We start from the raw sequence: 25,126 nt of genomic DNA on the forward strand, positions 1-25,126 counted from the left end.
GCATGCGAGGAACCCGGAGGTGGCCGGGGCCAACGAGTAAGGGGGACAGGGAGAGAGATGAAGCCAGAGAGGGAATGAGGAGGCCAGACCACACGAGACCTTGTCCAGGGCGAGGGCCGCAACTCAGTTGGGAGAGACACCTGCCAGCATCGCAGGGAAAGATGTGAGCCAGAGACCCTCCAGCAGTCTCTCTGCAGCCCCACCTCAGACAGACAGACAGACAGACAGGCAGACGGACATCCCAGCACCCGCCAAAGCCCAGGCCCTGCACAGGAGCCCTCTGAGGCCACCAGACTCAGCTCACGAACTTAGGGCCTCCAGCCCCTGGCCTCACCCACTAAATCATCCGGTCTGTGTCACTTGGGGCCTGGCTTCATTCATCCATCGTCCGTCTGTGGGATTCGTCTGTGTGGCCGGGCGGGTCCGCAGCCCGTTCTCTTTTCAGGGCCACATAATGTTCCGCTGCCCACCCCCCCCCACCCCCACCCCCCCGAGCTGTACTTGTCCGTCTGCTGCTGACAGGCATCCTATCCGGGCGGGTTCCGGAGGGACGCTGTTAGAAACAAAGCGGCAGCCGCGGACATTCTCGTGTGTGTGGCTTTCTGGCAGACACGCGTCCTAGGGCTCCTGGGTGCCCAGGTACCTGGGGGCGGAAACTGCCGGCCAGTAGGGTGCAGAACATCCAGCCGCAATTCCCCAAAGTGGCGAGAGCAACGTCCACTCCGCCAGCAGCCTGTGACGCCCGTCTGTCTTTATCCTCCTCCCCTGGTCTCTGTCTCGCGCTCTCTGTCTCGTTGCGTCCCTGTCCCTCTGTGGCTCCCTCTGTCCCCACCCTCCCCCTCCCAGCCCCCAGCAAGCCTCGGGGGGGGGGGGTGCCCCCGTGTAAATGGGCGGGGTGTGTGCCCCTCCCCCACACTTCTTCCTCCTCCCCCACAGGACCCGACACCCTCCATGGCTCCCCTGGCCTTAGTGGGGTTTGCACTCCTCCTGGGGACGGCCCCGTGCTCGGGGGCGGCCACCCCCACCCCCTCCCTGCCACCTCCCCCGGCCAATGACAGCGATGCCAGCACAGGGGGCTGCCAGGGCTCCAACCGTTGCCAGCCGGGGGTCCTGCTGCCCGTTTGGGAGCCTGATGACCCGTCGCTGGGTGACAAAGCGGCGCGGGCCGTGGTCTACTTCGTGGCCATGGTGTACATGTTCCTGGGCGTGTCCATCATCGCCGACCGCTTCATGGCGTCCATCGAGGTCATCACGTCCAAGGAGAAGGAGATCACCATCACCAAGGCCAACGGCGAGACCAGCGTGGGCACCGTCCGCATCTGGAACGAGACCGTGTCCAACCTCACGCTCATGGCCCTAGGGTCCTCAGCCCCCGAGATCCTGCTGTCTGTCATCGAGGTCTGTGGCCACAATTTCCAGGCGGGCGAGCTGGGCCCAGGCACCATCGTGGGCAGCGCCGCCTTCAACATGTTTGTGGTCATTGCCGTGTGCATCTACGTCATCCCAGCCGGCGAGAGCCGCAAGATCAAGCACTTGAGAGTCTTCTTCGTCACTGCCTCTTGGAGTATCTTCGCCTACGTCTGGCTTTATCTCATCCTTGCCGTCTTTTCCCCCGGCGTGGTCCAGGTGAGCAAGGACCCATCGGCACCTGCTCGGGGCACGTACGTCGGCAGAATCCAGAGGGGTGGCTCCCTGGGCCCGGAGACTTGGTTCATGCGTTCGCAGCAATGCATGCTCACATCGGGGAGGGCCACCAGGTATGGTTGTGCAGGTTGTGCACAAGGGCGGTGGGCCGGGGAAGGCAGTTTGGGGCCGGAGTCCATCGAGTGCGCCCACGCCATGTCTGGAGGGCTCCCGCAGCACCTGGAGAGGGCTCATCTGCCCAGAGGGGGCGGCATTTTGCAATATACCCGTCCAGAAGGAATGGCTTGGGCTCTTCTAACCCGTCCAGAAGGAATGGCTTGAGCTCTTCTAACAGTGCCATACGGGTTGACAGAGTCCTTGTGGTCTCTGCAATGGCTACCACAGGTCACAGCCTAGCTAGGTATTTGCCAGCTATGGAGCCGTGGCTCGCAAAATTCACTCATCGTTCATAACCGATCTCTGATGTTAGGATAATTCATGCCGCATCGCTGAAATTTACACTCACTCCGGTCCAACGCAGGTATGAACCGAGTCCGCTGCAAAGACCACTTTGCACGATTCATTCCAACAGTGAGACACAAGCTGGCCCCACCGCTCCGTAACTTACACCCCCCCCCCATTCACATAACCATTCGCCTCTCGTCTGTCCAGCGTCTTAACCGCGCTCCGCTAAGTCTCCCTGGAAGACGTTTGCCTAATTCATTTCCCACAACCCCAAGACTGCCACCTACATCTGCATAATTTATTTATGGGTCTGGCCCAGTTCGTTCACACACATGCATAATTTATTTGAGGCTACCCAGAATCCCTTCACACATGTGCACAGTCTAGTCATGCAGATCTGTCAGGTTTTGCCAATTATAGGGGCATGTCCAGGAAGGAGCTGAGTGTTAGAAGCATAAAAATTCCTTGCAGGTGTTATAGAAACAGAACCGAGGGACCAGCAACCGCAGAGAGCTGAGGGAGAGATAGTAGCACCAGAAGACAGGGATGAGAGAGGGAGAGAGACAGTTGGCTGCAGTCGACTCACGGCTGTGATGGTGAGTTTCCTGGCTGCCAGGGTGAAAAGTACAGAAGGAGACATCACACAGTTCTCAAGCACGAGTCAAGAGGATGGCGTCCTGACTCGGGTTTTCAAAGTGGTCTCTGATGAGGATCTAGAGCAGAACCAGGACAAGGATTTTAGACACCGTGAGCCAGCCGGAGGAGGGATAGGAATATCCCTTTACTCTGCTGATGTGAAACACTTACGTAATAAGAGAGAGGTCTTCGAGAGTCTCGCGGTTTGGTGCGTGGAGCCCAGACCCAGACACGCTCGAGTCAAACCCCACTTCTGCGGCTTCCCAGCTGTCCCTTGGGCGAGTTCCTCACCTGCTTTGTGCCTCAGTTTCCCCACCGGTCACCCGGGTGTCGTCATAGTACTGACGTCAGAGGGCTGTGTGGGGATCGAATAAACCACACGTGGAAGAGCTCGGGACAGCAGGCCTAGCACAGAGTAAATGCGAGCTATCCCTCCCATCACTAAACTTGCCTGTGCCGTTGGCCAAAGGAATCTCTAATAGAACAATGCGCGTTTCCACATGTAAGCGCTTCGGCACGGCCACTTTAAAAGTCGTGATGTGGGAGCCAGCTGCTGGCACCTACTTATCCTGAACAAGTTTGGGCTCAAGAGGAAGAAAAAGATCAGGAAACAAGCCATGCAAGGAGTTGAGCAGAGGAGTGGGTAGCTAAAATTAAGATTAAAAAGAAGCGTATTCAGCACAGATTAAACCATACAGGAAAATACTTTGTATATATATAACAGAGTCGAGTTCTAGACTCCGACGATTAGAAGATTTTTCACCTGAGAGAGAGAGAGCGAGCTCATGCGCACCAGTGGGGGAGGGGCAGAGAGAGAGAGAGAGAGAGAGGGAGAGAGAGAATCCCAAGCAAGGTCCTGTGCTGTCGGGGCTCTGCACCGATGCCCGGGCTCGAACTCACGAAACGTGAGATCATGACCTGAGCTGAGATCAAGAGTCAGCCGCTTAACCGACCAAGCCACCCAGGCGCCCCTCCAGCAGGAGGTTCCCAAGTGAGGCAGGACGTGGGACAATTCTGTATTGTGTGGGACCACCCCATGAGTCGCTGGATGTCGCCATCTGGGACCGCATCCCCCTCTCCGGTCACGGTGGCAACCCACAAACACCCCTAGATTGGTGAGAGCCCCCCCCCCTCTTGGGGGTGTCCTTGTGCACTGAACCTGTCTCACTTCTCCCGCAGGGTAGGCAGGTCCGTGGGCCCATCCGCAGTGGGTGCCCTGGAAAAGGGATGTGAGCCTCCTAGAATCCACCTTTTCTTTACCTGCAGGGAGGAAAGCACATCTTCGAGGTTTGAGATGGTCTTCTGATTACGGGAGCATTCCCCTGCCCTACACATAGTGGCCAGTTCCGAGGCCAGAGTTCACGTTACACCTTGTGGCTGCTGGCTTTGTGAGGCTCCTGCCTTCTCTCTGAGCCATCAGGAAACCCAGCGACCAGGGTGGGGGTGTGAGGACTGGTTGGATCTTCAAAGATAGTTTCCCTTCTGGGCCCGGGTTAAAGATACCTCCGGGGGGCCAGCTGATGGTAAATAATCTTTCACCTCTTCCTCCTTATCTTTAATGCGGAGGGTGACCATGGGCGGAGGAGTCCTGGACCTGCCTAGGTAGAATAATGGTCATGTTAATTCTGAGCTCTTTTCCACGCGTCCGGAACCGACAGTGCTAAGCGCTAGGGGTACATAAGCCCATCCAGTCTTGGGGCCGTTCCCGTTTTTACAGGCTGAGCCACACTTACCGCTTCTAGAAGCAGGATCTGAACTCTGCATTGCCTTGTCTCTCTGGGGAGATACCGCATGCAAACACAGGAGGAGCTTGTTTTATGGGGCTGCAATAGGAGCCAGACTTGTGCCTCTTTGAGAGTCAGAGTCCCGTCCCTAAGGGCCAAACGGATTCTAAGGAAGGAGAGTCCGGCAAGGGCTGCATTGGCGGGCGGGGCGGGGGGGAGGGGGGGGCGGAATCGGGGAGCCTGGGGAAGAGGTGAGCGGCCCCGGGTGGCGGGTGGGGTTTGGACGAGTCCGGGCGTCCCAGGCGAGGAGGGGTGCAGGGGAAATGGAGCGGGGCGAAAAGGCCGGAGGGAGAGACGGGCAGGAAGGGACACAGGCTCCGCCCCCTGGGAAGAGGCACACACCAGCCGACACCGAACGAGACGGAGGCAGGGAGAGAAGGAGACGACGGCCTGGACAGAGAGACACAGGGAGACGGGGCGAGGCGGAGACGAGCCGACCGGAGAGCGCAGCAGAGAGGGACGAGGCGGGGCGGGGACCGAGATGGGGACGGACGCGGGAGGGGGGGGTGGGGGCGGAGAGGGGGCGCCCGGCGACCACGCCCCCCGCCGGCGCCGGGCGGAGGGAGCCGCGGGGGGCGGCCCGACGGCGGGCGGCGAGCGCGCCCCCTGGCGGCGCGGCGGTCCTGACCCGCGCGGCCGCCCGCAGGTGTGGGAGGCGCTGCTGACCCTCGTCTTCTTCCCGGTGTGCGTGGTGTTCGCCTGGATGGCCGACAAGCGGCTGCTCTTCTACAAGTACGTGTACAAGCGCTACCGCACCGACCCGCGCAGCGGCATCATCATCGGCGCCGAGGGCGACCCCCCCAAGAGCATCGAGCTGGACGGCACGTTCGTGGGCGCCGAGGTGCCGGGCGAGCCGGGCGGCCTGGGCCCCGGCCCCGCCGAGGCCCGCGAGCTGGACGCCAGCCGCCGCGAGGTCATCCAGATCCTCAAGGACCTGAAGCAGAAGCACCCGGACAAGGACCTGGAGCAGCTGGTGGGCATCGCCAACTACTACGCGCTGCTGCACCAGCAGAAGAGCCGCGCCTTCTACCGCATCCAGGCCACGCGGCTGATGACGGGCGCCGGCAACGTGCTGCGGCGACACGCGGCGGACGCCTCGCGCCGCGCCTCCCCGGCCGACGGCCCCGGCGAGGACGAGGACGACGGCGCCAGCCGCATCTTCTTCGAGCCCAGCCTCTACCACTGCCTGGAGAACTGCGGCTCCGTGCTGCTGTCCGTCACCTGCCAGGGCGGGGAGGGCAACAGCACCTTCTACGTGGACTACCGCACCGAGGACGGCTCCGCCAAGGCCGGCTCCGACTACGAGTACAGGTGGGTCGGCTGTTCGCGGCCCCGGGCCCAGCGGTCTCCCGGCGACCTCCAGCGCCCACGCGTCCCTTGCTGTGCGCGCAGGCCTGCACCATTCGCACATTCGCTCGCTCATCCGTTCGCTCTTGCTGTTGCTTTTTTTTTTTTTTAATGCTTTTTATTTTAGAGAGAGACAGACAGAGTGTGAGTGGGGGAGGGGCAGAGAGAGAGGGAGACACAGAATCCGAAGCGGGCTCCAGGCTCCGAGCTGTCAGCACAGAGCCCGACGCGGGGCTCGAACCCACCAACCGCGAGATCATGGCCTGAGCCGACATGGAGAGTCTCTCGCCCTCCCCACCCCCTCCCCCTGCCAGGTGGCCGAGTCTGGGACACTCTTGTAGACATTTGCCACACGCTGCTGGACAAGCCACATAAGCGTGGCCGCGCCCCGCCCACAGGCTGCCTTCCCATGTTTATTATCTACCTGTGGGTTTCGGGGGTTGACATCACCCTGGGTTAATTATTAGAGCTCCATGACATGTACTGTCACCTGCTGGAACAGGTTCCCCTCCACACACACACACGCACACACGCACACACGCACACACACCATTACTAAAGTAAAAAGGTTTACTGAGCACCTACCATATGCCTGCGGGGTATACACCATGGAGAACAAGACAGCTAAGGTCCCTACCCTCAAGCTGCAATAAGGTTATAAGCCATTAAATACATAAAAACATCAGGGGGCTGGTAAGCGCCATGTGGGAGAACTAAATGAGATAAGAGGAGAGAGGCAGGGCCCAAATGAGCCCCAGGTCCTTGGTTTCTGCCGCGGAGAAACGCACCCTTTGCACCCTCCTGAGTCTCGCTGCCCAGCTCCCTGCCCTCGCCCCTCTTTCTGAGCAGACCTGTGATCTTGCCCCGTTCGGCAATTCCTGCTGAACACCTACTATGTGTCAGGGACTATATATATTTTTTAAATTTTTTAATGTTTATTTATTTTTGAGACAGAGAGAGACAGAGCATGAACGGGGGGAGGGGCCGAGAGAGAGGGAGACACAGAATCGGAAGCAGGCTCCAGGCTCCGAGCCGTCAGCCCAGAGCCCGACGCGGGGCTCGAACTCACGGACCGCGAGATCGTGACCTGAGCTGAAGTCGGACCCTTAACCGACTGAGTCACCCAGGCGCCCCCTATATTTTTTAACGTTGGTTTATTTTTGAGAGAGACAGCGTGAGCAGGGGAGGGGCAGAGAGAGAGGGAGACACAGACTCCGAAGCAGGCGCCAGGCTCCGAGCCGGCAGCGCAGAGCCCGACGCGGGGCTCGAACCCACGGACCGTGGGTTATAGAATGATAGCTTTACGGTATATTCTGTTGGCTGACGCGTAGGTGTCTCATAGTTTCCTACGGTAATGACGACACTTCTCACGGGTCTCCCACCCGCCAGGAACGGACCTGGGCAGTGGGGACCGGCCGTGAATGCAACACGTCCGGGCCCTGCCCAAAGGCAGCTGACGCTCTCGCGGGAGAGACAGACCATTGGGAAGCAGACACCGAATACGTACAATGTCAGTGGCGAGGGCCGTGAGGAAAGCAGAGCGGAGACTGGGAGGCAGTGCTGGTGGCCGCGCTGTTGACAGGGTCCCCTCGGCCACGCCTCCCTTCCACTCCCTTCTGGGAGTAGAGCTGAGGCCGAACTCTTGGGGGATCTTTGGTCCTCACCTCCTGCCGCTGCCCTGCCCGTCCCGCCTCCCTTTGACGCTTCTCGTCCTAGGGCTGAGTGCTGCGTTTCGCCAACCTTTCCCTCCGCCCACCTCGGATAGCCCAGTCTCCCCTGCGTGCCGCTGTCACGCCTTCGCGTCTTTCCACTGCTTCGGGCGTTTGTGGGTCACTTGCCCCCACCTAGGACAGTCCAGCACCCTCGTATCGGGCCCGTCCCCATTCACTTCTCCTGCCCTTCCGCCCACCCCCTGCCTTCTCCCGAGTGGGGCTCAGGATCTCCTTCTGTCATCCTGGAGCACCGGATCCCTTTGGCCACCCGCAACCTGCTCCCTCCAACCTCCCCCTACCATTCCCCGCCTCCCAGCCTCCTTCGAGGGAAGAAAAGGCATTCGCCAGATTGAGGTGTCTGCCATTAGCCGGCCTCTTCACTCTTGCACTCGTACCCCCACCCCTGGTCTGCACTGCCCGCCCCCCCTCCCCCCGCCAAAGGTTTTGCAGAAGGAAGCGAGTGCGGGTATCACCTGCCGGAATCAGAGCCCGCTTTCTCATCGGCAAATGACCTCAGTACTGAGATGTTTGAAGTGCAGCAGTAAATGCTGCTCGGTGGTGGAACCAAAGAGCGAGGAAAGGGTGACATCTTCCTTCGGCCCCTGCTCTCCCATCCCAGGTGACATTCACAGACCTGGCATCACCATTCAAAGGCTGCTTAGGTCCGGGACTGGGAGGGAGGGCACCTGGGTTCCAAGATTAGCCCTGGACCCTGTTCGTCAGGCAAGTTCCTGCCTCAGTGTGGGCAATCAGGGCTGTCACGCACAGTTATTGAGGTTGTGCACTGCATAAGAGCACCCCATCTAAGAAAGCTCTGTTCACAGAGCGGACATTGCAGACTTGTATGTCTATTGTGCTAATGTCCTGATTCATGGAAACCAAGTGTCCTAAAGAAGGGATGCCTTTGTCTGATTTGCCCACAGGGATCATAGAGATCAGGGTGGTCGATGGGCCTCAGTTTCTCCCAGCTTTTAAAAAGTTTACTTATTTATCTCTAAACCCAATGTGGGGCTCAAACTCACAACCCCGAGATCAAGAGTCCCATGCTCTACTGAGTGAGCCAGCCAGGCGCCCCAGTTTCTCCAAATTAAAGATGATCTCCGAGGCACCAGAACGGCACAGCTGTCCCAACATTCTGAGATTGAAGCCCCCGTAATCCTCACATGCCAAGGGTCTAAAGTTCTCAGATTCCAAGACTCTCACATTTGGATATATATTTTTTAAGTTTATTTATTTATATTGAGACAGAGGGAGAGAGCATGAGCAGGGGAGGGGCAGAGAGAGAGGGAGAGAGAATCCCAAGCAGGCTCCAGGCTCAATGCGGAGCCCGGTGCAGGGCTCGGACTCACAAACCATGAGATCATGATCTGGGCCGAAACCAGAAGTCGGACACTCAACCAACTGAGTCCCCCAGGCTCAGCCCCCACATTTGGATAGTCTAATCCGTGCCCCCAACCAGTCTCGGATGCGATGGTCCAAAGCCTTTCGTCTTCTCAGGGTTTGCGCATCCAGTGTTGAAACGGAAGCCCATCTTCTATATTTCCATCACGCCTGGTTTCTAAAATCCCCGTGTCCTTTTTCTTCCCAACCTTCTGTTTTGGAAAAAAAAAAAAGAATTCACACCTACACAAGGGCTGCAAAAATGGTTCCGGGAACCCTCTTATAGCCCTCGCCCAGATTCACCAGTTGTGCAGATTTCGTCCTGTGCTCATTCACACACCCCTTCCAGTTAATATGTGAGAGTATTAATAGTTGTGCCACTATATGGGAATGAGTTGCAGACAGCAGGGCCATTCGCCCATGAATACTCGCACATGCATCTGCTAAGATGTATGACACTCCCCCCCACCACAGTCACAGTCCGGTCGTCCCGCTCAGGACACGTAAACACCGAATCCATATTACTACCCAATCTACGGTCCCTGTTTGCATCTTCCTGCTGTCCCTGTAACATCCTTTGTGACCTTATTTGCACACGCTCCCTCCTTGCCCGTCCAATCCAGAACCCAACGTTGCATTTGGTTGTCATGTCTCTTTAAAAAAAAAAATTTTTTTTAATGTTTATTTATTTTTGAGAGAGAGACAGACAGACGGAGCGTGAGCGGGGGAGGGGCAGAGAAAGAGGGAGACAGAATCCGAAGCAGGCTCCGGGCTCCGAGCTGTCAGCACAGAGCCCGAGGCGGGGCTCGAACTCGTGAATCGCAAGGTCATGACCGGAGCTGAAGTCGCACGCTTAACTGGTGGAGCTACCCAGGCGTCCCTGTCGGGTCTCTTTAGAGTTCTTCAGTCGGGATATCGATCCCTTGGCTTTTCTCTGCCTTTCATGACCCTGACACTTTTGAAGACAGGCCAGTTAGAACAGCCCACAGTTGGCCTTTGTCCGATGTTTCCTCATGATTCAGTTCAGGGGGCGCACTTTTTGGCAGGAATTCACATAAGTGATGCTGTGTCCTCCTCAGTGCATGATATCAGGAGGCCCATGACACCCGCCTGCCCCACTGCTTCTGATGCCACTTTAATCATTTGGCGAAGATGGTCCTAACATCCCCACCTTCTACTATCCCTTCAGGTCATGTTTCTGACATCCCATAACGTTAGAATTCTAAGATTTTTTTTAAGTTTCTTTATTTTGAGAGAGAGAGAGAGAGAGAGAGAGAGAAAGCACACACAGGAGCAGGATGGGGGCAGAGGGACAGAGAGAAGCGAGAGGGACACAGAGAGAGGGAGAGAAAGAGGATCCCACGCTGGCTCTGCACCATCAGCAGGGCTCAGACCCACAAACCCCGAGACCATGACCTGAGCCGAAGTCGGACGCTTAACCAACGGAGCCGCCCAGGCGCCCCTCTAAGATTCTAATCTTCATATACACATATCACTAGCTAACTTTGGTTGAGTGCTTCCCTTGCATAATAACTCAGTCCTTATCACACCACCAGGAGGTAGGCACGGTTATTAGCTCCACTTTACAGATCGGGAAACTGAGTCTCAGAGGGGCTGCACATCCTAACTGCCCGAGATCCCGCAGCTGGCACAGCAGCGGAACCCGGCTTGGAGCAGGTTAGCTCACGGGGCTGGATGCCTTGGCCACCATGGACAGCGTCTCCCGAGCTGAAGGCGGCCACGACTGGGGGTCCCTTCTCTGTCCACTCCAGGCTTATCATCTGGTTCTCCCTCTTTGCCAGAGCCTTGGGGTCCCTCTGCGCCTCCCACAGAGCCAGCTTCTCCTGGAGAATTAGAGCCCGGGACCTCTTTCTTACGAAAGTGATCACAGTAATAATAGAGGACACTTCTGGATCACATAGCCCTGGCACCGGTGCCTGTGGCGCGTGGTGGCGAGGACCGGGAGGGGAAATTATAGGTGGTCAAGGTGCATTTACAGCCCAGAGTCATTCTGATGCCTACAGCCCTGCCAGGAGCCCAATCATTTCCTGTCCCCTCAAAGTTTCACTCGGACTACTCCGACGTCGCTCATTCCCTCCCCTGCCCCATTATAGGCTATCTCGAATGTGCTTCAGAGACACAGCCGATGCCCTTGTAGATCTAAGCCAGCTCACATCCTTCCCCTCCTCAGAGGCCTCCCATGTTTCCCATCCCACTCGGCATAAGCACCAAAGTCCTTAGCGTAGCCCACCAAAGCCCTGTGACGTCTGCCCTGTCATCTCCCTCTTCCCCTTACTCCCTCCACTGGAGCCACACTGGCCGCCTCTCAGATACTCAGATACATCCCTCAGATACTCCAAGCGACTCCTGCCTCAGGACATTTGCACTGGCTGTTCCCTTTGCCAGGGATACTTTTCCCCAGATCTCCTCCACACGGCTCCCACCCTCACCTCCCTCAAGAATCTACTCAAATGTCACCATTCAGAAAAGCTTTCCCTGACATCCTAACACAACGCCTTCCCGCGCCCCACCCTCTCCTCTGTTTTCCTCTATTTTTCTCCATAGCGCCATCACCACCTGCCATTCTATATAATGTTGGCTGTTTATTTGCCTCCTGTTCTAGAATAGAAGCTCCACCAGGGCAGGGATGTTGCTCTGATCTGGTTTTGCTGCTGTTTCCCCCAAGAAACACTAAGAACAGTGCCTGGCACACAGCGGGTGCTTAACAAATACCTGTTGAATGAATGAACTGTAAATAACTTATTACATGTGCAACTGTCACTGTGATGTGGCTCTCCCACAGGCCTCCGAGCCCCGTGAAGGAAGGGCCTCTTCCCCACTGTGTTCCCAGCACTGCCCAGCACAGGGCCCAGGGCAGGTGCTCAGGGAGTATTTGTTGAATGAATGAGCCAAGTTAAACAGTGGAGTTATCTATTTAATGCTGGCGCTCCTAATCCTCACGGATTCCATGGTGGGAGAGACCAACCCTTATCTTGTTCCCCTTCTGCACCCCTGACTCACCCTCAGTACTATGTGTTTAACAGCCGTCCAGTCTCGTACTTGTGAGTTTTCGGTGGCGCCTTTCCCTCCTCCAGGAAGCCTACCCTGACTCCCCTCCCTCGCAAAGAGCCTTTGACCAACCTTCACCCCTGTTTTGTCCCCTCCCCTCCCGCCGCAGCGAGGGCACGCTGGTGTTCAAGCCGGGCGAGACACAGAAGGAGCTGCGCATCGGCATCATCGACGACGACATCTTCGAGGAGGACGAACACTTCTTCGTGCGGCTGCTGAACCTGCGCGTGGGCGACGCGCAGGGCATGTTCGAGCCCGACGGCGGCGGGCGGCCGAAGGGACGGCTGGTGGCGCCACTGCTGGCCACCGTCACCATCCTGGACGACGACCACGCGGGCATCTTCTCCTTCCAGGACCGCCTGCTGCACGTGAGCGAGTGCATGGGCACCGTGGACGTGCGCGTCGTGCGCAGCTCGGGCGCGCGGGGCACCGTGCGCCTTCCGTACCGCACCGTGGACGGCACGGCGCGCGGCGGCGGCGTGCACTACGAGGACGCGTGCGGCGAGCTCGAGTTCGGCGACGACGAGACCATGTGAGCGCGTCGGCCGGCAGCCCCGGGGCACCGCGGCGGGAAGATGGGGCGGGGCCGAGGGCGCGGGCACGGCGGACGAGGTGGGCGGGGCGCGGGAGGGGCGGGGCCACGGAATTGGGGCCGGGCCTTGAGAAGTGGGTGGGGCGTGTCCATATGGTGGGCGGGGGCTGGTGGGAGGCGGGGCAAGGCTTAGGGAGGGGGCGGGACAGAGGTGGGGAGGGAGGAGACAGGAGTGCCGGGGCGGGGCCAAGATGAAGAGGCGGGTCTTGGGGCGGGCCTAGGGGAGGGGTGGGGCTTGTGGGTAGGAGGAAGGCTCTGGGGAAATAGCTGGAGACTTAAGGGAAATGTGAGCGAGGCTTTGGGAAAAAAAAGACCGAGTAGGAATGGTAGGGCCTGGGAAGGTGGGGGCAGGGCCTGAAGAGACCCTGAAGACACTGGAAGACTGGGATTTGGGGAAGGCGGGTGGGGTCGGGGCAAGTGGCCTGGATAACAGTCACACCAAGGCACACACCGGCACGCACAGAATCACAGAGCTACAGACACGCGCGCTGGAGCACAGTCAGGGGTGGTCTCACGCTCAGACACGCGGCCACCCCCTTGCACAGATGCCCGAGTCCCCTCTGTGTGCCTGCAGCCTCGCATCCCCCGCCGCATGCCTGGCGTGCAGACGGCGCCTCCCCCACCTCTCCCCCCCCCCTTTGCCTGCTCTCTTCCGCCCCCGCACGCCCGTCTGTCTCCCTCCTTCTGCCGCCCACGCTCCTCCCACCGAGCAGAGCCCCCGCCGCGCTCCCTGCCCCCTCCCCCTCCCAGCCTCTGGGCCTTGGCCTCCGCTCAGCTCCTCGCTGCTCTCCCCGCCTCTCCATCCCTCCCTTCGTGTCTCCGCGTCTCTCGCTGTTGGCAGGCCCTCTCTGGGGCTCCGTTAATCTCCGGATCTCGGTCCCCAGTATCTCGCTGACCCGGGTTATATTTCAGTGACGGCCTCTCCGTACCTTTCCATCTGCCTCTCTGCCTGCGTTGGGCTGAGAACTCGGGTTGAGGGCTGAGGGCACCATCCCGGACCCCACTTGTCACATTCTAGAGGCAGGGGGAATGGAGAGAGTTGTCTTTCTGCTTATCCTGGTCCTCCCTGTAGTCTAACCGGCTTCCCTCCTGCTGCTGCGACCCCACAGGCCCTCTCCTCCCCCACGCGGCTTCCCCAAGCTGGGACACCCTCTGCCCCCGCCCCTACCCCTGCCCCCACCCAGCTGTGGCTTCAGAAGACAGAGAACAGGAGGCTAATTAGCGTTTGGGGAAACACATCCTTCCTTTCCCGGGCAGGCGCTAATTAGAGGTGCTTGGAAGCAGCCCGGGGCCGGGCCAGAGGGGTGGCCCTAGGGAGGATCAACACGGAAGTGGAGGAGAGACGCCCAGAGATGGGGTGGCGGGGAGAGAATGCGGAGCGAAAGAGAGAGAGAGAGAGGCGCTCAGAGACAGAGAAGACCTAGAGAGAGATGGAGACACAGAGACAGGGTAACAGAAGCAGAGAAAGAAAGAGACGGAAAGACAGGAACGTTGCTACAAAGGGGGAAGGAAATTGACACAGAAGTACGTGGAGGGAGAGGAGAGGGATTGAGAGGCTATGATCCAGGAAGCCTGAAAGGAAGAGACAGAGACCTTCTTGCTGAGAGAAACTCAGGGGAACTCGGGGGAGGAGAGGTCTTCTTGATGCTTCAGAGAGTTTGGGTCAGAGAGAGGGACAGAAGACGGGGTTGCGAAGGAGACCGGTCCGAGTTCAGAGGCTGGGAAGGGCTGGAGAGTGCGGTTTCCAGGACGCAAGGAGGGCACACGTGAGGGTGACAGAAGGTCAGCCTGGGGAGAACGGCTGCTTCCTTTGATCTCGGGAAGCCCTGCCTTAGTCTAGCCCGAGTCCCTCTCGCTGTCCCCTGGCCAGGTGGGTTTCTCCTCCCTGGGTTCCATGAGGGCGCGCCCGTCAGGATACCAGTTGGCATGGGTGTCACTGCGTGTCAGTCACCGGGCGTCAGTGGATCCCGGCGTGTCTGCGAGAGAGTGAGCGTCGGAGGTGTGTGTGTATCACCCTGTCAGCGTGTCGCGGGCTCGACAGCTGTCTGCACATGTCAGGGTGTGTGAGTAGAATGTCTCAGGAGACCCTGCTTCCCGCCACGGTGTTCCAGAACCTTGGACAGCTCCCAGTCCACTTCTGAGGCTGGGGGTGGCCATTTCTTTCTGCCCACAGAAAATTAAAATATCCTGAGACCAGAAGGGGGTGAGGGTGGAAGTGGGCATATGTCCCCACATGGCCATCTTGTGTGCATCTGTCTCTACATGGGTGTCGCTGTATCCTGTGCGTTTGTGTGTTGAGATGGGTCCATTGAGTGACTGGCTGATCGAGAGCGTTTTGCTTGAATTGTGGTGACTTTGGCGGTTCCATTCTGCAGACGCTGAGACAGGGAGAGGGGAACACGGATAAAGGAAGGCAGAGAGCTGGGAAGAGACTGAGACGGACAGGGTCAGAGATGGAGACAGAGAGAGAGAGACTGAAGGGGATAAAAATAAACAGACACCCGAGAGCCATAATGGGCGAGATGTAAGAAAGGAAGAGTCTACATGGAACCACAGTGGGGCTCTGCAGGTTGGCGAAGTCGCCGAGGCTGCGGTGGGGGTGTTGTGCTAACAGGCATCTGGTCTGTGTGATTTTGCCACTGCATAGGGAATGGCTGCGGGGTGTGATGGTGTGTGGGTGTGGGCGGTGTTGATTGGCTTCTGCTGGGTGACTGTGTGGGCTGGCTGTTTGTGTTTCTGGGTTCTGGGGCCGGGCCTCAAGGTTCCTACAGCTGAAAGGGCTGCTAGCGGAAGGGCTGTGGGTTTTCTGGGTCTTTGTGAGTGAGGGGGGTGGGCTGTGTGCCTGGAGGGCACGGATAACTCCTGGCTCTTCCCCCCACCCCCCACCGCCGGCACCCCCTGGTTACCATAGCAGCGCGGATGCTGAGAAAATCCATCAGCGCTCAGTTAATCCTCAGAATGTGGTCAGGACAGAGGGCAGGAAGCAGAGGGCCTCCTGAACTGAAGGATCAGAGTTCACAAATGTTTGTGGAACAGGCACCGCTCTAGGCATTGGGGGGGGGGGTGCAGCAAAGTACATAAATGAACAAAGATCGCTGCCCTGGTGGAACTTACTTTTTTTTTTTTTTTACATTTTTAAAATATTTATTTATTTTTGAGAGAGAGAGAGAGAAAGTGTGAGCAGGGGAAGGGCAGAGAGAGAGAGGGAGACACAGAATCTGAAGCAGAATCCAGGGTCTGAGCTGTCAGCACAGAGCCTGATGCGGGGCTTGAACTCACGGACCACGAGATCATGACCTGAGCTGCAGTCTGACGCTTAACCGACTGAGCCACCCAGGCGCCCAGAACTTGCTTTTTTTTTTTTTTTTTTTTTTTGAGAACTTACATTTTAATGTGAAGAGACAAATGGCAAACCGTAAACAAAATAAACATATTAGATGGTTTATTAGAAGGTGATATGGAACAAAGCGCACGCAGAGCAGGGGAAGGGGGCCAGGCGTGCTGAGGTCGGGACAGGGATGGATTTCAATATTAAAGAAGGTGGGGGAAGTGAGCTTCAGTAAGAAAGAGGTTTGAACAGAGATCCAGAGGAACGGAGGGAATGAGCCTGGGGGAAATTGCAGGGCCTGGGATGGAGGGGCGCTCCAGAAATTGGGCAGGTGGCGAGTTCCCTGGCGATTCGGGCTGGGGCCTCATGCTGGGTGCTTTTCCTCCCCGCTCAGGAAAACTCTTCAGGTGAAGATAGTTGATGACGAGGAATATGAGAAAAAGGATAATTTCTTCATCGAGCTGGGCCAGCCACAGTGGCTTAAGCGAGGGATTTCAGGTGAGGGGTGACAGGTATGCTGTGGGAGAGGTAAGGGGTCCAGGGTGTGTGTGTGTGGGGGGGGACCCTCAGAGGCTCCATTAGTGGCTGCTCCTTCAGGCTCGTAGATCTGAGCTTCCCAGGGAAGCAATCTCACCTTCTCTCTGTCTCTGTCTCTCCCCAGCTCTGCTGCTCAATCAAGGTGAGTGGAGTCACCGCCGGGCTTTGACTGCAGGGGGGTCTCGGGAGGAGGGTCATGGCCTCAAGCTACCCGTTGAGGTCACCACGTTTGAGGCAGGTTGGAGGTGAGATAAAGGCAGACTCGGAGCTGGTGAGGGTTGCAGTTGATCTCAGAGTTGGTGGGATCCATTGAGTTTGGGGCTACAGCTGGGGGTTCGGAGGCCAAGATCATGTTTGTAGTGCACGTTGGGGGAATGGTAGGTCAGGATCCCATCTGGGTTTGTGGTGGGGTCAGATTTAGATCAAAGCCTAAGCTGGGGTTTGAGGTGAGTTTGGGGGGGGGCGGTTATGGTTAGAATTGAGGCCAGGGTCAGAGATTGGGGTGGGGGTGGGGGCAGTTGCTTGAACATAAGGGACAGAGTAGTTTGGGAGTTGAGATCAGAATCTGGATTTGGAGTTAGGATTAGGGTCAGACTAAAGATTGCATTAGTCAGGGTAAGTGATAGAAGCTGCTGTAACAAATAGGCCCCCAAATCCCAGAAGCTTAACCACGATAAAAGTCATTGCTGGCAGAGTTTTCTGAGAGTGTTCCTGGTTGGGGTGGCATTCCTCTAAGAGTTAGGGTTAAGTTGGTGCTGGGCTTGGAGCAAAGGACCAACATGCTTTGGGGAGACAGGTGAGCCGAGGGCCAGCTATAGGTGGGTCTGGGTCCAAGATCTGTACCAACATTGGCTATCCCCTCCTTCCGCACCACCTCAAACACACTCGAAGATGTTTTTCAGAGCTTAGATATAGAGACAAGGCCTCCTCCCACGAGGGTGGTGATGATGATGACGGTGTTGGCGATTTTAACAAAGGAAATAACATTTTAGACTATTTATGTGTGCTGGGCACTAAGCCCTAAGCACCACACATGAAGTAACTCCTTTAAACCCTCACAACCACCCATAGGTGGCTACTGTTGTTGTACCTGTTTCACAGATATGAGCACGGAGGCACAGAGAGGCTAAGGCATTGCCCGGGGTCACACAGCTCCCTCCATTTGAAGCCCAGAGCCTACGAGCTGAACTTCATGGACCAGCTGGGTCTTAGGTTGAGGAAGATGGTGGTCATATGGGGACACGGGGGCAGGCTGGGGGTGTGCCACTGCGGAGGCTTCCTAAGGGACAGCTGACAGAGTTTTCTTTCTCAGTGGGAACAGATAGTGAGGGCCTCACAGGCCCAGTGAGCCTAACTCCCATCCTTCATGCTGCAGGGGATGGGGACAGGAAGCTGACAGCCGAGGAGGAGGAGGCTCGGAGGATAGCAGAGATGGGCAAACCAGTTCTTGGGGAAAACCGCCGACTGGAGGTCATCATCGAGGAGTCATATGATTTTAAGGTGACTTTCCGGGGACCCCAGCTTCCTGGAGTCTTGGGGAAGGTCTGGTAAGAGTCAACTAGGAGGGTGATCTAGGGTCCGAGCCCATCCCTCCGCCAGCACCATGGACAGCAACACCACCTTTTCCCTTCTTGCCTGTGAACTGGGGTGTGGGGAGGTTGAGGACCCCTGAGCATGGGCTGTGAGCCCCAACCCCAGTGTTCCTCAGGGAGCCTCAGGGATGCGCTGAGGTGGTCACAGGCAATGGTCTCTTCCCCTCCCTTTCATCCTCAGAACACGGTGGATAAGCTCATCAAGAAAACCAACTTGGCCTTGGTGATTGGGACCCATTCATGGAGGGAACAGTTTTTAGAGGCAGTTACAGTGAGCGCAGGTAAGTGGGGAGGGAGGAGAGAGGAGAGAGAGGGAGGGATGGGGAGACAGAGTGCTGGGGAGGAAAAGAGAGAAATGAATAGAAAGAGAGAAAGAGGGGCAAGAAGAAGAGGACAGAGAACGATAGAGAAGAGAAAGAGAACAAGGACACAAAGAAAAAGAAAGAAACAGGGACCCAAGATAGGGAACAGATACAAACAGGAGAGATGGACACACACAAGGAGAGAGGTGCAGAGAATCACAGAGAGAGACAGAGACATGGAGAGAACATGAGAGGTGTAGAGAATGAAGTCAGTAAACTGCAGAGGGCCAGAGAGAGACAGAGAAAGAGCGAGAGAGGGATACACAGAGAGAAAAGCAGCCGGAGGGGTGGAGGCAGAGAGCTGAGGGGAGGAGAGGTCCCAGCTGGGCTTTCTCCTGGCGTCAGATGGCTGGAGGGTGGGAACAGGTTAAATGTCATGGCCTCCTCAGACAGCCTGGGCGCCTCCGTTGCCACGGAGACAGTCAGGGTCGGGGGGTGCATCCCAGCTCTCTCCCACCTGTGCGGGTTTCGCCCTCCTTGGGTCTCAGATGGGCCCACACTGCCCCCCTGTGGCCAGAGACACCGTGGCACTTGGATTCACAGGTTCAGTCTTGGGAGACCAACATTGGCCCTTTGTGATACAGATTGGGGAAACTGAGGCCCAGCAGCAGACGAGGGACTGGCCTGAAGTCCCACAGGAAATGAGCTGGAGCTCAAGGCTTCTGTCCCTTATACAACATCAGGCCTCCTTCAGGGAGGCCTAACTGTAGGAACTGAAAATACACTAGGAATTGTGGTTGAACAGGGAGATCGAAACAAACCAGGCTTTGGGAATGGAAATACGCCAGGAAGCGAAGTGATGTCTCTCTCTGAAGCCACATTCTTTCAATATCTATTTCTTTATTATTATTATTATTATTATTTTCATCTTTATTTTTGAGAGAGGGAGGGAGCAGGGAAGGGGCAGAGAGAGAGAGAGGGAGACCCAGAATCCGAAGCCGGCTCCAGGCTCCGAGCTGTCAGCACGGAGCCCGACGCAGGGCTCGAACCCATGAACTGTGAGATCATGACGTGAGCCAAAGTCACCCTCCAATATCTGTTTCTGGGGGATCCTCTGGACTCAGCCCTGTGCATGACATTGCTGGGGACAAACAGATGATTATGACGGCATGAAGCCTATTCTCACAGTCCAGTGGGGGGAGACACACATGCCACAACACAGTGACAACCCAGAGCAGGCAGGGCTGGGCCAGGGGACCTCAGGTTGCTGCGGGAACCCAGACAGGAGGTTGACCCAGCCTGAAGGTCCGGGAGGGCTCCCTGGAGGAGGAGCCTTCTGAGCTGCGTCTTCAGGAGGAGGAAGAAGACGGGGAGGTGTTGCGGGCAGAGGGGGAAACCAAGTACAGAGTTTGCAAGTACCCTAGGTCGTGGCGCGTTTGGGGAGGGTGACTAGGTTCGGGCGTGAAGAAACAGCCTCAGGAGCTGGAGGTGGGCAGAGCCCAGACCGCGCAGGTCCGCGTAGGCCACCGCAGGGAGCTGGGGTGTCATTTCGGTGCAAGGGCGGGGGGACCACGGAGCATTTTGAATGGGGGAAGCTCCAGGCGCCGGAGGGAGCTTGTGGAAGGAAGGAGAGGCTGGGATGGGGGGGGGGGGGAGTTGAGGCTGTCCAGCTGGCAGGAGGTGGGCCAGGAGGAGGTGACGAGGGATGGGAGGGACCGTGGGGAGACAGCACTCCCTCCGGGCTCAGCGGAGAAGAGAGGGTAGCACAAAACTGAGGCTGCGGGGTGCGAGACAGTGGTCTTGGAGGTGACTCAGCTGGTGGGTCGGTAGGAAGCAACCCATTAGATCAGAGGAAGTAGTGGGGTGGGGGAGGGTAAAACCCTCCCAGTGGTAAGAATCCTGATGATGACGTCATGATGGGGACCGTGGAGCGCCAGGCAGCCTTTGAAGTCCATTTCCTGTCTGGCCTGAGTCAGCTAATGCTCCCCAAGTTTCCAGCTCGGTCCTTGGTCATTGTGAGCACTTGGTTCAACACGTGCCCCTGCCTCCTTGCCGCGAGCATGAAACTGCTTGAGGCGCTGACGGAGAGGGGCGGGTCTCACCCCCTTGGATGACGCGTGAATCTCCCCAGGCACCAGAAGGGGCCTTTCAATAACAGCCGTCAGGCTGGAGATGCGCCCCGCTGCGCAGAGAGTACTGTACGTGGCCCGCTAATGCGGTCGTTACAGCCCCCTCTTGAGTCAGGTCCAGTTTTTACTCCCATTTCTCAGACAGGCATGCGGAGGCTCAGAGAGGTTAGGACACGGACTCAGGATCACGCAGCAGATCCGGAGTTTGGAACCAGAGACGTGGCCCCAGAGCCACAGGCGTAACCATGAGGCTCCCTCTATGGGAGGAGAGAAGAGCCTCCCCTGATGGGAAAGGCTGGAGGAGTCTGCAGAGACCGGAGCCTTGAGTGCCAAGCACAGGAATGTGGGCCTCGGCCTGAGGGCAGTGGGAAACCAAGGCAGGATTTGAAGCAGGGCAGGGAAAAGCCCCCGGGAGAGGCAGTGATAGCAGCCCTTCCCTGCCAAGAGCGCGTTCTCCCCACTCTGACTTCGGCCACGTCTCACCGTGGCCAGTGAGGCACGCATTCACGGCGAACAACAGAAAACGCAACCACAAGCAGCTGAAGCACCCTAGAGGTTACTTTTGTCACAGAACAAAGGAATCCGTAGGAGGCAATAAAGAGTCAGCAGCTCAGTAACATCATTGAATGCCCAGGCTCCCTCTTCATTTCTCTTTCCCACTCTCAACCTTTGCCCACATGGTGGCAAAATCGCTGCTGCATCCCCAGGCGTCAAGCTCGCATTCCAGGCGGGGAGAAAGAGGAAGTAGGGTAGCAAGAAGGGGCAGCGGGCCTGCTGCTTTGGAGCGTCCAATTCCACTTTTCCTGGGGTCGCCGCAAGAGTCTCCTTCTTTGAAAGATGGCGTGAAGAATGAAGAAACCACTCAGTTAAGCATTTGCAAACTTAAAAAAAAAAAAAAAAACAAGACAAGAGACTAAGTGAGCTGGAAAAGCGGGAGAGGGATAGATGACCCGAATTCCCGAATCCGCCAGTGTGTCCTCTGCTGGCTGACAATTCAGAGTAGCTTGGGTGGCCCTCCCCTCGTCGTCGTGTCTCCCTGGCTTTTGCTCGCTGACTCGCTCTGCGTGACTGATCGAGGACTACCCTCTTCCTTATCAGCGTCCTTCCAGGCGTAGCGCCCATTCAGTTCGTTTCCTGCTTCTCATTCATTGCTTTGTGCTTCTCAGTTTAGGGCAAGGTAGACGACACGTTCCATGTGGGCTTTCCCCTGACACACGTCCCAAGTGGCAGGTCAAGGACAGGTCACATTCAGTCACAGCAGGTGATACAAGCACCACGAAGGGCCAGTGAGGCATCCTTTACAGCGGTCAGAAAACACCTCTGTGACACAGTGCCCGTGTCAGGAAAGCCAGAGCTTTCCAGAAGCCCTCCGCTTAGGTCTCCTGGCCGGGCTGGGTCACATGGCTGCTGTTGCCAGGGGTTCTGGGAAAGCAAGCACCTTTAGCTGAGTATGTGGCTACTGTTAGCTACAATGAGTCAGAGGAAGTCAATATTTCCAGCTGTAGAAATGGCTTTCTGTAAATGGTAGCTATCAAGGCGTCTGGGAAAAGGACTGGCTTTTTTTTGGCTAGGGATGTGGTCACCCCTAGCGGCAAGGGATCCTGGCAAGCCAGATGTTTTTAGCCGAGCACATGGCCTCCGGCACCGAGGGATTCTGGAAAAGCGAATATTGGTATCTGGGCTCCTGGCCGCAAGGAATTCTGGGAAGGCAAGGCCTTTTATAGAGCAGAATTTTACTGAACAAAACGGGGGGGGGGGGGCCTCTGTAGGCCAGGAAGAAGGTGGCCTGGGTGTGTGCCCCAGCTGGGTCGTGTGCCCACAGGGGACGAGGAGGAGGAGGAGGACGGGTCCCGGGAGGAACGGCTGCCTTCCTGCTTTGACTACGTCATGCACTTCCTGACGGTGTTCTGGAAGGTGCTCTTTGCCTGCGTGCCCCCCACGGAGTACTGCCACGGCTGGGCCTGCTTCGGCGTCTGCATCCTGGTCATCGGGCTGCTCACCGCCCTCATCGGGGACCTTGCCTCGCACTTTGGCTGCACCGTCGGCCTCAAGGACTCTGTCAACGCCGTGGTCTTCGTGGCCCTGGGCACCTCCATCCCTGGTAAACCCCCTGGGAAACCGCTGGTCCGGGGAGAGTCTCAGAGAAGCCCAGCAGTAGAGCCCGAGAGGAAGGTTGTGCAGAAATAAGGTGGTGGAATCCCACAGAACCCGGATGGTGGGCCCCACAGAAACGCAATGAGGGAGCATGGGAGAAACCAGGCGGGGAAGTCCTGTAGATTCAGTAGGTAAACGGAATCCTCCCCAAAAGCAACCGTTGGGATGTCCCGTGGAACTAAGGTATTGGGAAATGTAGAACCCAGACAGTGGGTTCCGTAGAAAGCAGGGGGCGGGGCCTGTAGAAAGCAACTTTTTTTTTTCATGTTTATTTTTGGAGAAAGAGAGAGAACAGAGGGGGAGGGGCAGAGAGAGAGAGAGAGAGAGGGAGAGAGAGAATCCCAAGCAGGCTCCAAGCCTGCCCTGAGTGTGGAGCCTGACTGGGGGGGGGGGGGGGCGTGAGACCCCCGTGAGACCACGACCTGAGCCGAAAGCAAAAGTCAGCCGCCTAAACCCGCTGAGCCACCCAGGCGCCCCAGAAGGCAGCTATTGTGACTGGCTCTCCGATGCCTGCGCTCTACACCGGAGATTTGAGTTTTTAGCGAGATGTTGAGACATGGGTGGAGGCCGCAGAAACGGGGCTGCGTGCTGGACAGAGACCAGGTGGGGAATTGACGGGAAGGGGGTTGCGTGTGGGTGGAACCGAACACTTGTCCCGCGCCAGCTGGCGATGGGGTGATGGGGCCAGTAGAAAATAGGCAGTGGGTTCATGCAATGCAGGCAGCGAGTTCCAGAGAAAGCAGGCGGCGGGTCTTGCAGAGCGCCCGGCACCGGCATGATGACCCACTTTGTGGCTTGCTTGGGGTCAAGGGCCTCGGGCGGGGAGCTGCGGCCGCGGGAGGCGGGGTCTGCCCGGGGGGAGGTGGGGGGGGGGCACCGGGGACGGTGTCGGGGTCTCCTGGAAAGCTGGCGTGGGGGACAGGCTGGGCCCCCGTGACCGCCGTGCCTCTGCCCACGCAGACACGTTCGCCAGCAAGGTAGCGGCGCTGCAGGACCAGTGCGCGGACGCGTCCATCGGCAACGTGACGGGCTCCAACGCGGTGAACGTGTTCCTGGGCCTGGGCGTGGCCTGGTCGGTGGCCGCCGTGTACTGGGCGGTGCAGGGCCGCCCGTTCGAGGTGCGCACCGGCACGCTGGCCTTCTCCGTCACTCTCTTCACCGTCTTCGCCTTCGTGGGCATCGCCGTGCTGCTGTACCGGCGCCGGCCGCACATCGGCGGCGAGCTGGGCGGCCCGCGGGGCCCCAAGCTCGCCACCACGGCGCTCTTCCTGGGCCTCTGGTTCCTGTACATCCTCTTCGCCAGCCTCGAGGCTTACTGCCACATCCGGGGCTTCTAGGCCCCCCTCCCCCTCCCCAGAGACTCGGCTGCCCCTGCTTCGGACCCGCGTCTCCTTTTGTCCTCCAGAGAGATTCGGCCTCCTCTCTCCTGGGACTCAGCCTCCCTTCCTCCTGGGAATTAATATCCCCGCCCTCCGTCCTCACTAACATCCTCGTCCCTTCCCCTCGGGGGTCTCCCCGAGATACCCACAACTGCCGCCCAGCCCTGGTAGCCACCGTCCGCACCCCCGGGGACATTGCCACCTCGAGGCCCCTCCCCAGAGAACCGCCCCCTACCCCGCGACCTTCTAGAGAATCTATCACATCTGTCTCCCTCCACACCCAGCCTTGCCCTATCCCTTAAGGCCCCCTTCCTCTAGAGGACGCCCCCCCCCTCCCACCGCCACCACCGCCGGGGACCTGTGCCCCAGAGCCTCAGAACCCAGCCCTCCCTGGGGGACCTTTGAAGGAGGCTGACCCATCCCAGGATGTCCCTGATCTCGGCCCTTCTCCCCAACCCTCAGGGAGCTCTGTTCAGCCCCCGAGGGTGGGGCGGAGGAACAGGTAGGTGCGTGCAAAAGGGGGCCACGCCTTCCCTGATTTCTCCACTCAGGCCCTTGGGAGGACACTAATTCTCGAGGCTTGGAGAAGGGAGGGGAGAAGTGTGGGGTTTCAGAGCTGGAGGAGGCGCATTTGAACCTGCAACTTCTCACATTCCAGCGCCCCCACTCGCCTCCACTACCTCCTAGAGCCCAGCCACACCTTGGAGGGGGGGGGGGCCTGTGTGTATATATAGTGTGTTTGGGGGAGGGGGGACACGGGAGGGTGCATGTCTTGGGGAAAGGGGGTGACAGACTTTCCTTTTGCGAGGGCAGCAGACTCCCCCAGCCGTGAGAACTGGCTTTGGGGACGAGGCCGGGAATCGAAGGGAGTCCAGCGATCTCCCCTGACAATCTAGAAGGCTCATTTTGCCCTCAGTGCCAGCCAATCCGGGCAGGACCCTCGAAGAGGAGACCGAGGGTCCCAGAGGACCAATGCTACAAGCCAGCAAATGCTGCCACATCTCTGCCTGATGGGGAGCAGGGGTGGGTGGGTGGGAGGGTGGGACTGGGGCCAGGGGGTCTGGGTGGGCATTTTTAACCTTGGAGGCCACCCATCC

At 58.0% G+C, this 25,126-nt stretch overlaps 1 protein-coding gene and 1 long non-coding RNA gene across 2 annotated transcripts; one reads left to right on the forward strand and one right to left on the reverse strand.

Moving 5' to 3' along the window:
* The first annotated feature begins 951 nt into the window (after nt 1-951).
* On the forward strand, nt 952-24,736 carry SLC8A2 (solute carrier family 8 member A2). The gene is made up of 9 exons (XM_047077744.1): nt 952-1,626; nt 5,155-5,819; nt 12,126-12,548; nt 16,331-16,434; nt 16,598-16,615; nt 17,849-17,973; nt 18,247-18,346; nt 22,319-22,597; nt 23,611-24,736. Exons 1-9 carry the CDS (start codon nt 952-954, stop codon nt 23,985-23,987), a joined length of 2,766 nt encoding a protein of 921 aa, XP_046933700.1. The 3' UTR covers nt 23,988-24,736.
* LOC124510972 (uncharacterized) lies at nt 2,412-4,990 on the reverse strand. The gene is made up of 3 exons (XR_006961787.1): nt 4,851-4,990; nt 4,458-4,596; nt 2,412-4,322 (listed from the first exon to the last, which is right to left on the reverse strand). It is a non-coding gene; the product is annotated as an uncharacterized LOC124510972 (long non-coding RNA).
* Nucleotides 24,737-25,126: the final 390 nt, after the last annotated feature.

This window comes from Lynx rufus, unplaced genomic scaffold (genome assembly GCF_022079265.1).
Source record: "Lynx rufus isolate CCGP_SWC_20201006 ecotype Redwood Valley unplaced genomic scaffold, mLynRuf1.p SCAF_16, whole genome shotgun sequence".
NCBI lineage: Eukaryota > Metazoa > Chordata > Mammalia > Carnivora > Felidae > Lynx > Lynx rufus.